Here is a 13,330-nt window from a genome sequence, read left to right as displayed (position 1 = left end):
CTCTACGAGGAGCCCACAGCCTTATTGATCTGATGAGTTGCATGCCAAGATCTTTAGACAACCAGACTCACAAGACATGACGCACCATACTGGAGAGCCAAGGGGCAGCTATCGAGGTTGAAGGGTGATGCAGCCAATGGTACTTTCTTAGGGTTTCTGCCTCCTTACAGCAGGATGGAGCAGGATGCAGGGGGAATGCAGCAGGTTCCCAAGTTCAGCTGGTACCATCGGCCTCAGCCACTTCTGTGTGCCTCTTTCTTCCCAGCGCTGAGGATTCCAATTACACAGCAATCCCTGTGGCAGTGCTGGCTCGCCTCTGATTACATGATCTAGAGCCACGAGCTAATGAGAGATTAAAAGAGTATATCAAAAAGCATTTAAAAGCTGTGATTCTTCTGCTTTTAAGTTGTACTTTTTGCTGATTCACCGTGAGCTCTTATTTCCAAACGTTTGATATTGCTTTGACCTGTGTGTCCAATGCTGTGGGCTTATATGGCTGTAATTTCTTTTTTTCCCAATATGCATTTTTTTGAGGAAGTCACTGATGCTGTGTCCCCTGTTGACACTATTGACATTGTACTGTTCTTAGCCTAACGTAGGCTGAGGACTCCAGTTTTCAAGTGGGTTTGTGATGCATTAAAAATTTTACACGTGAAAACAGTATTTAGGTAATGAAGATATGGATTTTGTTAAGGCAAAAGGGATATATGAACTGTATGGATGTAATTTTGGTAATCTATATCTGGGCATTTCTGAAATATATGTTGTGAAGGAGTAATTAATGACTGGTAAATAACGAAAAGGTGCCAGATTCTTAGGTGAAACCCTGGTCCATATGCTCTGTCAATTCAGGACGCTGTTCTGTTTTCAAGGGAATTTTTTAATCTGTTGCATTCCTTAACTATAACTTAATACTGTTGTAAACAAAAATTAACCTATCATATAGGATGTTTTAAAGGGTTCGTCTTGTGACTTTGCATGAGAAATTCCAGAGACGTGGGAGAAGTACATTAAATTATATTAAAAACATAGACAGAGAGTGCTGCTTAGGTTCACCTTATACCCTGCAGGTACCCAATCATCCAAAATCAAGGTGCAGAGTCCTCAAATTCACAAAACCATCTAATCTGAGACAGGAAGAGGTGACGGTATCTCTCCCTCATCTGATGGTGTTGTAGCTAATGAGTCCAAGAGGAGCACCTTGCCAGACAGACACAGGATTTCTCTTTCAGGACTCACTTATCTCACCTCGCTAACAGCGCTGCATCCTTCAGACATGCCCTCAAAACAAAGCAGTGCTGTCTCAAGAGCGTGTGCTAACAGCACACTGACTGGTCTCTGATGGAGATGTATACCAGTGCTCAGCCTTTCTGAGTCCTATTGCTCTCTTCAGAGTGAATTGGGCAGTAAGCTTGCTATATCCAGGGTTGTACTAGCCCTGCAGTTGCTGCTAGAGCTGCAGCTGTAGTCATCCTTGGAGATAAAGTGAGCACAGCTAGCAGGGAGCTCAGCATGCCCAAACCTGCACAGCCTTTTCCCCCGAGCCCTCCGTACCACCACTGCTTGTGCTAGAGCAGTGCTGTGGCGTTATGCCATCCGCAGTCCCATTGATAAAGAATTAATAATGCTTAATGAACGAAGCAGCGTGGGAGGTAGAATGAGGTCTGAAGCTCGGTCTGGTAGGCTGTCAAAGACGGTGTGCTGTCTGCGCTGCAGCTGGGACTCGTACTGAGCTCTGCTGTGCTTTGCCGTGCCCACGCTGAGACTGAGGGGCAGGCTGAGAGCCCCAGCAGGGGCAGGGACCAAGGCAGCACACTTCAGCCCTTCCAGAGCTACCAGTCGTATGAGTCTCCAATTTTGCTGTGGCATAAGTTCTCATAAGATATTTGGGATGATAAAAGCCTTCTGAGGGTTCATGGGCTAGTTATTAACTTCTACATGTCTTTATCTGTATGTGTGAACTACTACCACTGTAGTAAAGCTCTAGAGATTGATGTGAGCCAACAGAAACATGGCTTTTTGCCATGCTCCCTATGGACACCGCTGCTGTTTTATTAAATAAGTTGATTTAGAAGAAATCATTGTTGAATTTAATAATTCTTACAGCTGACCTAATTTTCTCTGGAAAGATCTGAGCTTTTCTGGTAGACTTGGTGGTATGTCAACTCAGCATCAAGAATTTCTGCCTTTTTTCTACTGTGCGACTGGCATCCTGCCACACTGATCTAAAGTGAATTACGGCAGGGGGAAATGCCGTTTAAGAATACTAGAAAAATTAGTGTAATTGTTTTACTTAAAGAATTATATTGAAAACATTACTAAATCTGTTTTTCTCTCCTCAGTTAGTAGCCTCCATCGTATTTATCAGCTTTGGCGTGGTAGCAGCATTCTGTTGTGCAATAGTTGATGGAGTGTTTGCAGCACGACACATCGTAAGTACAGTGATTTTCTGTCATCTTTCATTTTTGATCACTTATGTCATTTCTAGCAGGAAAGCATTTTCTTTTGGCTTATCTCTAGCAGCATATTAGGTGTTTTGATAGTTCTCCTTGTTGGAGAAATGTCTTTTTGCAAAAAATTGACAGGAAAGCCTATCATGCCAATACCCAGAGATGGTGCCAGCTGCTTATTCATCTCTCGGGGAGTTCCAAATACAGAGGTGATGTAAAGCGATGTAATGACAGGTGTGCTAAAATGCATACCTGCTTAGGAAAGGGAAGACATTTCAGCCACCACCAGCATTTATTTCCTTTTGCACAAAGGCTTTTTGGGCATGGTCAGGATTTGGAACGTACCAGGCGGTGATGAGCACCAGAAGTCCCTATGGGATCTTTCGAGGGAGGTGGATTGCAACAGCACAAAAGGAACATTTTGTTGGAGCAAAGACAGCAGAGGAAGTGTCAGGCTTTGGTTAGAGGTACTGTGAAGGGGGAACCTACTGAGTGACAAACCCAAAATTCACCATCTGCCTGCCATCCCAGGGTGGGTCATTTAACCAGAGCAACTAGTATTTCCAGTCTTCAAAACCCAGTCCTCCCTTCTTCCTGCAAACCTATTGCCATCTCTGCTTCAGAAAGACATTTATGGGCATTCGCAGTACTGCGGTAGCAGCAGTGTTATTAGTAGTTCCTTACTGTCTATGAGCGCCTAGGAACGTTTCTCATGACCTTCTTGTGTAAGCACTAGACAAACTTAGAACAAAACGTTTTTATTTTGACTCACAGAGTTCAAATTAAAATATTAGACAAAAAGAATCAGTAGAAGAACCAGATAGACTGAGTTGTGGGGTTGTTTGAATATGGCAGTTTACATAATAGACGTGTTGTTTGCTGGTCTATCTTTTGTGATAGAATACCTAAAAATCAGTATAAACTTAACCTTTTAATTGAGCTTTGATTGCCAAAAGCATCAGGAAACAATTAGTTATATGTTTTAATAGACACTAGAACTCAGATGTGGTGTGCTGCATAAAATAGCAACTGTGAGGGTGTATGACCCCCTCACTGCTATGAAATGTCATGGGCCTGTTCATCTTTCTGCTTATGTTCATTGAGGGGCAGCATAACAGCACTGGCATCGGTAGCAATATACTTAATTTTCTGTTTGCAAATACATCAGAATAATTAGGCTTCGGATCATTTGGAGCATAAAGCTGTAAACTGATTTCTTTTTTACTGTTATTGAAGAGGACCAAATGTGGGCTTCAGAACCTCACATGCATTGCACAAGGATGGAGACGTCTATTGGTATAAACAACTGAGTTGTGCAATTTAAGCATGAATAAACACTCTGGATTGAAATCATGTTTTGAGCTAAACAGACCCTGCCAGATGCTGAAGTGTCCTGCTTTTACTCGAATTTGCCCTGCTGTTCCTCTGGATGACACCTGGTATAACTTTGTCTCTGATTAGCGTGAGCTCAGGGAGCCTTTCCATGGGAGCTGCTTAAAAGAGGAGTGGAGCAGATTCCTGTTTAGGTTTCCTGCTCCTGAAAATTCAGTGGTTGTGCCCCAGAAAACCATTGCCACTTATCCAAATATTGGACCTGCTTCCTAATTTCCCAGGAACCAGGCTTATTTTTGTCCTGCTTTGATGTGATCATTAGGAAGTGTTCAGATGGCATTTGTACAGTCTTACACCTTATAACTGCAACGCAGCTGTGCAGCCACAGCCCCCCACTGCTGAGGTTAGAGACAGCATCACCTTCTCTGAGGCGAGTTACTGTGTCAGAGGACAGTGCGTGTGCTCAATCTCAGACACAGAGATAGGCATCGCCCCTCTCATCTTTCTAGGTGTTTCCTTTGTCAGTTTGCACTCTTTTGGCTTTGAGTTCCTTTCACATACATTACTTAGCTATTCTAGAAATGATACTGCTTCCTATTTAAATCAAACAACAATATCATATCTGAATATTATTGCACCCCTACATCTGAAGACATAGCATCTTATACAAAATACCTAGAGTTTATATTCATCTCCTCTTTATTGTAGCATGAATAGCTGCATGGCATTGCTTGCTGCCATGGCATGCCCTTGATGTGTCGTTACGAAAAGTGATTCAGTTATCGCAGTGCTCTCTGGGGAGAAAGTGGGCCAGTGACTTGTCATAGGAGAGCATCAAGGCACAGAGTCCTTGCACTCACCCAAGAAGAAAGCATCTTACAGTCTTGGGTGCAGTTCTGTACCCGGTTAAGTCAGTGACTGGGTATGACTGCATCATCTGTGCAGAGCTGGAGACTGGACAGGACTGGTTACCATTCAGCCATCCCTCAGACTGCTGGAGATGTACAATACAATGACATGAAGCTGCTTCAGTCATGGCATGACACGCTTCATGGAAATCCATTTCCAGCTGTTTACACTTGGGCTGAGTTTTATCACATCTGTCTCTTCTGGTCTCCTTCACGTATTACAGAACAAAAAAATACTTAGTACCATTTTGCTGGAAAATTGATTTGGGTATGAACATGGTCATGCTTAATCTCATTTTCCTTCTCTGTCTAATAAGGAGCTTAATAGGCTCAGGTGAAATAAAGGCGTACGTCACCTAATTTCTCTAACACACCTGGGGAAAACTGTAGGGGTGGTAATGTAAGTACACTCCCAATTTGATTTACAGGAGCAGTGATGCCTTATCAAAAGCACGTGTGTCATGCAGACTGTGATGTCATTGCCACTGTATTACGTCCCCTTTGCATCACAGCTAATTTCCTTCAGGGAGACCACGTTCAGTCCATTCCCCCCCAGCCAGTACCAGCTGTGTTCAGACCTGTGTTGTGCTGTTGCTGCTTTGGCCATTGTCTTTGAGGGATGACTGCTGGAGAATGGGACTAAACTGTCCTCCATTCAGGGAAGGGACAAACTCCTGGCATGTCAGAGCAGGTGCTCAGGTCTACACTAAAGCCATAAAGTTTTCGTGAGGAGGAGCTGGGCAGCATTCACTTTTCTGTCCCCAGTATCAGGGTGCTGATACCAAGGCTCCAGGTCCCTTTTCTTCTGGAGGGAGGAGAACTAGCTGGAGCCAGGCAGGCTTCAGACCAACAACAAATACAACGTCCTTCCCATCAATTTGGACTAAGAAATGTCTCCTGTTTTTCATTTTAGTTTTAGCTTCATTTGTGTTGGGAGGGATATGAAGAGGACAAATCACATTATTATAGATTTTCTCAGTGTGTGCCTGCTGTGGAATGGAGGCTATTACTGTTGCACATTTTCTCCTGCTCTTGTAAAACTGTGGATAGAATAATAAAATACTTCCTCTGTTTTATTTTCTTCTCAAGAAGGCATAAAATTGGCAAAAATTCTTCCAGGAAAAGGACGTATTTCAGAAAAGAGATATTTAAATTATTTAACACTCATTTTAACACACTTTGCTTAATAGAAAGCTCTGGAGCACAGCACTTATAAAATAAAGAACACTGAAGGAAAGGTAGCTTGATTTAAAATAGCAGTAGCTTATTTAAAAAGTAATGCAGATGTAATTTACTGTGTAAAGTTAATTTCCCATTGTTCCCTTCAGCTGCACTTTTCACCTTAAAAAAAAGAAGCCAGAATCAAATAAAACAAATCAAACCTGGAATTAATGTGCAGTGATGTTATTTCAGAAAAATATGATGATCACAGGAATCCAGCATCTGCATTCCTGTTTGCTTGAGACATTTTGTTATTTAGCAGATAAGAATAGCCCAGTTATGCAACAGCTAATGGAGACTGTTCAACAGCATCCTCTCACCACACAGGGAGACCCCCTGTCCCATCTCACATACACATTCTCTGCAGCGCTTACTACCATCCTATCCATGACTGGAAGCCTTGACCATTGCCAACGTGATCCTTAGCTTTGAAGGTATCCTCTAGGCAGAACCTAAAATAGCCGGCAGCAGTTATGAAGTGAGGAAGTTGCCTGCAGGAGCTTCCTGAGAAGGTTAGGAAGATGACAGGTAGCAAAAGCATGGCGAGATATTTTAAGCTGTGGGGACAAATGCTTTGTATCATCTGTTCACATGCTCAGCTGGAAGTCATGAAACATAGGTACCGACACATGACCAGTTGCCTTTTCTTAAAGTATGGGATAAAAAGAGACTCTGACATGCGTAAAAGCTCTAGGAGAAACCAAGGGCTCAGGCAGGGGAAGTCCTCTGTGCTTGACTATAAGAACTGCTTTTCAGTCTTGTTGAGTGGAATTCACAGACCACATCTGGACAGATTTATTAGAGAGGATCCACTAAAAAGAAAAAGCAGAGCTGAAGAGCTTGGGATAATACCAATGAGAATACCAGAAGATACAGCAGTCAAATTGCAACTTGGGACGGTTGCCGTTATGCTTTATCTACACATCTCTTCGGCTTTGTCTTCTCTATAACAATTCTTCGGGTAGCTCAATATAGCAATAAATAAACCCCTAAGCTGTCCTTTCTGCTCATTGAACAAGCCCAGTTCCTTCAACCTGTCCTGGTACATCCTGTCCTTCAGTCTTCTGATCATTTAGTGGCCCTCCACTGGTCATACTGTAATTTGTCAAGGTCTTTCTTATATTGGAGAGGGATTAAAATTGGACACCACACTGAGATGTGGCCTCATGAGCATTCAGCAAAAAGGAATAATCCGTTCCTCCAGTGCACTGGAGATGGTTTGCTAATACAGCCCAGTACGCAGTTGGCCATCACTTTTGCAAAAGCACCCTGCTAACATATGTTCAACATGTCCACAAACACATCTGTGGGGCTTTTTTTTCTTTGCCAAGCTGCTACCTAGTCAGCTTGAACTGTTGTCTGGGGTTATTCCAGCTCAGATGCAGTATTTTACATTGACACTATACAAAAACTAACAGAATACAGTCAAAGAATTTAGATTCGGGTTCAGCTATTTTAAAAGATGCACTACATTTCGCTTCTAAATGTCTATAACCAACAGAAAAGAATAAAAAAGTTTGGATGGTCTCTTAATTGCTGTTTCATTACCATTTTTGGCTTTCTTTTAAGCATGAACGGGGCTTAATTTTCTGTGTTTACAAAGCCTAAGACTTTGATAATGACCCTGACATACCTTATCATTAATTACTGCTACATCCTCTTAGCCAAATTCTGGTTTAATGAAGTTTATGGTCTGTCAGGAACTTGCTTTAAAAGGAAGTGGTTTTTAAGACAGTCAGATTTTATGTGGTGCAATGAAGGGACAGCATAAATCTACAGGTCAGAGCTGCTGCACATATGCATTGTCCTGTCCCCTTGTGCTTGGAGCTGGGTTCCTCTGCCACGGAGAACTGTAAGGTCCAGTGAAAAACTCAGCCAAGGGCTGTGCAGCTAAAGTTTCTTAAAAGTGCTTCCAAGATGTTCCTATGAAATAATCATCAGGGGCCTCCTAGAAACAGCGTCCGTGTTTTTTATCTGGGTGAGTTGAATGGACAGACCTTTGAATAAATGCTTGGATAGTGTAATGGATGGTGATACTCTGAAACATTACAAGCTGCCTACAACTTCTGATTGTGAATGGTGATGTGACATATTGGCAGAATAATCAGATGCACTTCGGGTTATGTTTTACAAGCAGCCAACAATATGGCTTACTTCATTACTGGCAATTGTAGAAAACACTATGATAAGGTACTGTATTAGGAACTGAAACCTGAAATGGACTATGCTAAGGAAAATCATGCTGAAAGAGCCTTGCTCTGTTGTTTTGTGATTTCAGACCTCTGTTTTTGTAGAAATAGACCGTAATCCATTCAAGATTTTTTTTAAGTCTCCACAAATAAGAAACTGAGAAAGTGATGGAAAGAAAATGTTGGGAAAATTGGTCTAGAGAAAGGATAAAATCCATTTATCCATAAGATTATCCTGCCCAAGATCAGTGGGGATATGCTCATCTTCACTAAAAAGAACAAACACAAATGGTTGCTTTGGTTATGGAGATATGAGGACTTTTTTATTCTTGCTACAGACTGCCTTGGATCATAGTAGTGAAATGGCAGAGGAGTAAGAGACTGTCTGTAGGCCTTTTGTGATGCAGGATAATTCTGTTAACAGTAGTTATTCTGAAGAAGACTAGATCCCAACTGCAGCGTCTCTGGGATAAAAAATGTGTTGTGCTGGCGTTGAAATTTTATATTGTATGTACACATGATAAGTGATCTTGTCTAGCTGAAGCATTTTAATGTGACTGCATTTATACAGAGGAAGTGCTTCTTGGTGCCTTAGGCGTGACATCACTCACTTCAAGCAAAGGTTCAAGTTCCCATCCTGCCTAAAAGCAGAGACGACACGTGAGATTCTGATCAATAGCAGATTCTCACCAGCTGTTCTCAGCACTTCCGATGTGCAAGAACTGGAACAGAAAAAGAGTCAGGCTCCAATCCTGGGCTCCCATTTTGCACTCTTTTATAGACTACGTGACAGCTTTATGTTGATGACTGAAATTCTCAAAACTTAGGTAGATGTTAGCAGGATATATGAATAAGGAAAAGCAGGGTGCTGTGAAAACACAGAGTTGCTTGCCCATCATGAAAAGCACATCAAACCAGGCAGTGTTAGGTTGTCCCTTGGATTCCTCTCCTCTTCTGCAAAACCACTTCTGTGTTACATTGATGTAATTTCATTTTCAGCTGATCTAGTTTCTTCCTCGTGGTGGTTTAAGGAATTAATTAGAATGGAACATATCATCAGGCACTAAGCCCTGAAATGAACCTGTAGCTGAACTGGAGGACACTAAACCACTTACCCCTAGCATAGGATCTTCACCCACATCGTTTAAGTGCAGTATGTGGACTGCTGAGGCATATCAGCTGGGTAATTATGTGTAGATTTGGGAGTTTAGAAAGTAAACTTGAGATATTTATCTTCTTTTTATGTATGTTTACTCAAAATACTGTTTAGTAAGGGTGGCATTATATAAACTCACTTCTGGGAAGCACAGAGACCTGACAATGGGAAAATGGCGTCTTTCGTGTGTGGGGTGCTGGTGTGCCTTGGGCTCTGGTTGGTAGAGCTCAAAGCTATTGTACTAAGGAATATCAAGATGGCAGCCCCCACCCAGTGAACAAATAAATACATTCCAAAAATGCTGTCCCAGCCAGCCCTGGCAGAAAATAGAGTGAGTGGATGTGGGTTTTGGTTCCTTCAGCTTCTCCAAAAGATGTAGATCAGGGCTGTTTTGCTTTGTACCTTTCTGTGCTACAGAAACCAGATCAGGGAGCTGAATGCTGCTTTTTTTTTCTCACAGAAAACATGTGTAAAATACTCTTATTATGTGCTATTTTATGCCTTTAGACTGAGAAGCTGCAAAATCACTGTGGCCACTTGGTGCTCTAGCTTCCCTCCCAAGGAGAGAAGCTGCATTAGCACTTTATCAGCCTCAGCGCTTTCAGTGTTTTATGGGTTACAGAGTACAGGTCAGCGGTCCGCAGTTAAAAAAAAAAAATAAATTGGGGGGTTTTAAGTGAGGGTGGCTGTCCAAAAGTGGCATCCTCCTTCCCCTGGTTTTACGTTTCTGCCTGGCCTCTTGTACTAAGGCACAGAAGCCTGCCTAGGGCAGACTGAAGGGAAAACTCACCCCTTGTGCTTTTATCACAGACAGACAGACAACTGTTGATGCCAGCCCAAGGTGAGTGGTAGGGAGGCACAGCTGAGAGCTGGAGGGAAGGCAAGACCAGGTTTTGGGGCTGCAGAGTTCACTTGGCTCAGCTTAAAGACAGCGCCGAGCCAAGTTGGAAGCAGTGAACCCAAAGATGACTGAAACAATCAAATGTTATGAGACCTCAGCTCAGGATGTTAGCCAGAGAAGTACACTCTGAAATGCCATGAAGATCTGATGATGTCTGCTGTAAGCACAGGACTGCAGGCAGGAGGCCCACTTAGCAGTGAACTGCAGGTTCCCTGCTGCTTCCCCAAGCAGAAGCGAACATCTGCTTCTTGGGCAAAAGCAGCAGGTGCTGCATGTGTGCGCTCAAGACTTGATGGCACCATCTGGTGGTTGCACATGCAATGGCCGAGAATGTCGGTCCTCTTCCCATCTTTGAAGTTTCTTGTGCAGATTACAGACACTCGGTCAAGAATTGCAGCCGGGGTGTCCTGCAGCTTCACTGAAGGCCACTGCATCTTACTGCAGGATGACTTCATAAGCCCATGGCATGTAACACAGCTTACTGTCATTTCCCAAACCCTTGCACGCTTCAAGCCAGATCTCCTAAAAAGCCATTTGAAAATGTCCTGAGCAAGCCTGTTGGCCTTTCCTTTGAAGAAAAAAACAAATAGTTGTATTCTGTGTCTAACAAAGTTGTTACCTTGACGACTGGTGGTAGAAAATGCAACTCAAAGAATTTCGCATTGTAATTAAGTTAGCTAGCTTCTCTGGAGAGGGACACTAAATGTGTTTTACTTTCTCCGTGCTGCTGCATGAGACAAAATTACAGCTAATTACTTTTAATTCCATTTCCATCCTGTATGACTCATTAATATAATAGCATGGCATAGCATATACTGTAAAGGGATTTGCTGATATTTTTAGCAGAGTGAGCACTAAACATTTATAACTGAGAACTAGCACTAGTTCAGTAGTGATTTTTGTATTGATGGTCCGCTGAAGTGAAAACTGTTTTATTGATAAACTTCTTAAATACAAAGTGCTTAAGTTTGCAAGCAGTGCATTTTGAAGCCAATGGTCAACTATCCCACCGTATTAAATACTAGTATGAGACCTTGCGTCTGACACTGAGGTAGGAAGTACAAACTGCATTCCTACAGTACTGCTTAATTACAAGGGGGGATTAATTCTTTTTTATGGACTTAATTTAGGGGTTGCAGCAAAGGAGGACTCTTGCAACCAGCTTAAGCCAGTCTACTAAGATTTCTCTTTTGTACTGCAAGTTGACTAAGCCAGGTTGGACGAGTTGGATGGGGCTTTGAATAACCTGGTCTAGTGGGAGGTGTCCCTGCCCATGGCAGGGAGATTGGAACTAGATGATCTTTAACATCACTTCCGACCCAAACCATTCTATGATTCTGTGACGACGTTCATGTAATAGTTATGTTCATGTATCCAAATGCAACTGAGTATACTTTGAATCAAAGGATGAATACTCTTCTTTGAACATCACAATCCAGATAGTAGAAGAGCTCCTCATGCTGGATATGTGTCCAGCTGAACTGAGAGCCCTGGAATGAGTTACAGATATCTACAGATGTCTGGTGCTTCCTGCCACATCAGATCCTGGAAGCTCTGCTTTGCTGTCTGCTCTGGCAAAATCACCTACTTTCAGATCTCCCCCACAGTAACTGCAGTTATATCGCTGCTGTTGTAGGTTATTGTCGTTTTGCCAGAAGAACCTTCCTGGACCAAAGGAGGGGGTTTTGGATGCCTTTTTGCCATGCTAGTATTTTCAGCTGATGCACAAGGAGCAGAGTAGAGAAAAGGGACATCCTATCTGTAAGATGTGTTTTGGAAAGTCTAAGGAGGGATGAAACATCAATGTGGTAAAAAATCGGAATGTAGTCTTCTGGGGAGATACCGTCATTAATTGATCTAACATAACCCATGAATTAATGGACAGTAGTGTCTACTAGCAAGAGGAGGCTGAGTTACCTATAATGACAAGTATTTTGTAAGGTATTAGTGGCCATGTCTACTCTGCTGGTACGGAATAAACTCAAGCATCAGACCTCTACCTAATGGTTAGCTGCCACTTCAGCTCACTTTCAGACCACCCCCACAAGCTCTCTTGAAAACAAACCTCATCTAGAAGGACGATGCTAAGCTGTGTGGGTGTGAGCAGTGTAGATGGGACCATGTGGCCTCAGGACTGGAGTTTGGTCTCTGGCTTTTATTTGGCAGGTATAGTCTGTGGGACCATTGCTAGATTACTGACTCCAGCTCTGGTGTTTCTTTGTGCTTTGGGAAGGACATTATCAACTTGGAAGGAGTTCAGAGAAGAAAAATCTGAAATTTGGAGTGGCACCTTTTAGCAACAGTACTCAGAAGTTAGATTTATTTTGTTTATCAAAGAAAAGGTGAAGAGGTGAATTGATCTTGGCCTCTGTAAGGTATCTACATAATCAAAGGTTATCTGATAACACAGGGCTTTTAGTCTCTCACACAAAAGCACAAGTGTGTGCAGTGGGTTGAAATCAATGCTAAACAGATTCAAACCATGACACAGACACAGTTTTGACAATAATGAATTATGGGAACAGCTTTTTCAAGAGTATGGATGGTTCTCTGTCACTGAAATATTTTAATCCCAAGCTTCTGTTTACATGATCTTATGAAGCTTATCCAAAAGTTATGAACTTGACGCAGATGTCTTATGGTGAAATTATTTAGCCTACGTTATTCAGAATGTCATTATAAGAGCAGGGTCTTCAGTCCTGTGAACTATTTTTATGGTCAGGTGAAAACTATTGCTTCTTGTCAGCAGGTCTCTCTGTGTGGTGCCAGGACCTGTTCCCTGCTAGAAAACGTTTAGGGGTTCACAGATTAAAAACGGTTGAAAAGCATTTATCAAGATCTCCGATCCAGGTTTGCTGGTCTTCAAATCTGCAAAGGAAATGCAATCTTTAACATGAACATAACCAAAATAATATCTCTACTAGAATTTGTCCACAAGAATCTTCAGTCTGATATTCCTCTTTTTCCAGACAGGTATGTACTATGCATACAGCCTGAATATATTGACATTACAGAGGAGCTGGTGGGATGCTTTAATTTGGTTGCCAGATATTTTCCAGTAAGAAAAATAATAGCAACCCTTTTTTTTTTTGAGAACCTCTTAAGATGCCCCCCTCCAGTTTGCAGAGCCTCTCACATTGCCAGGGACAAAGCCCCTTGCTTATACAGCTTCA

The 13,330-nt window shown here is 42.3% G+C and overlaps 1 protein-coding gene across 1 annotated transcript in view; it reads left to right on the top strand.

Moving 5' to 3' along the window:
* Positions 1–13,330, top strand: part of TMEM255B (transmembrane protein 255B) — a 69,407-nt gene that overhangs the window by 22,215 nt on the left and 33,862 nt on the right. Inside the window, exon 5 of the mRNA XM_009892148.1 lies at positions 2,343–2,432. Within this exon, the coding sequence (XP_009890450.1) occupies positions 2,343–2,432 (90 nt within the window). The remainder of the gene's footprint in view (positions 1–2,342; positions 2,433–13,330) is intronic.

The sequence above is a fragment of the Charadrius vociferus genome, unplaced genomic scaffold, assembly GCF_000708025.1.
Source record: "Charadrius vociferus isolate BGI_N301 unplaced genomic scaffold, ASM70802v2 scaffold218, whole genome shotgun sequence".
In the NCBI taxonomy this organism is placed as follows: Eukaryota; Metazoa; Chordata; class Aves; order Charadriiformes; family Charadriidae; genus Charadrius; species Charadrius vociferus.
This window is presented reverse-complemented; position numbering and strand designations above follow the sequence as displayed.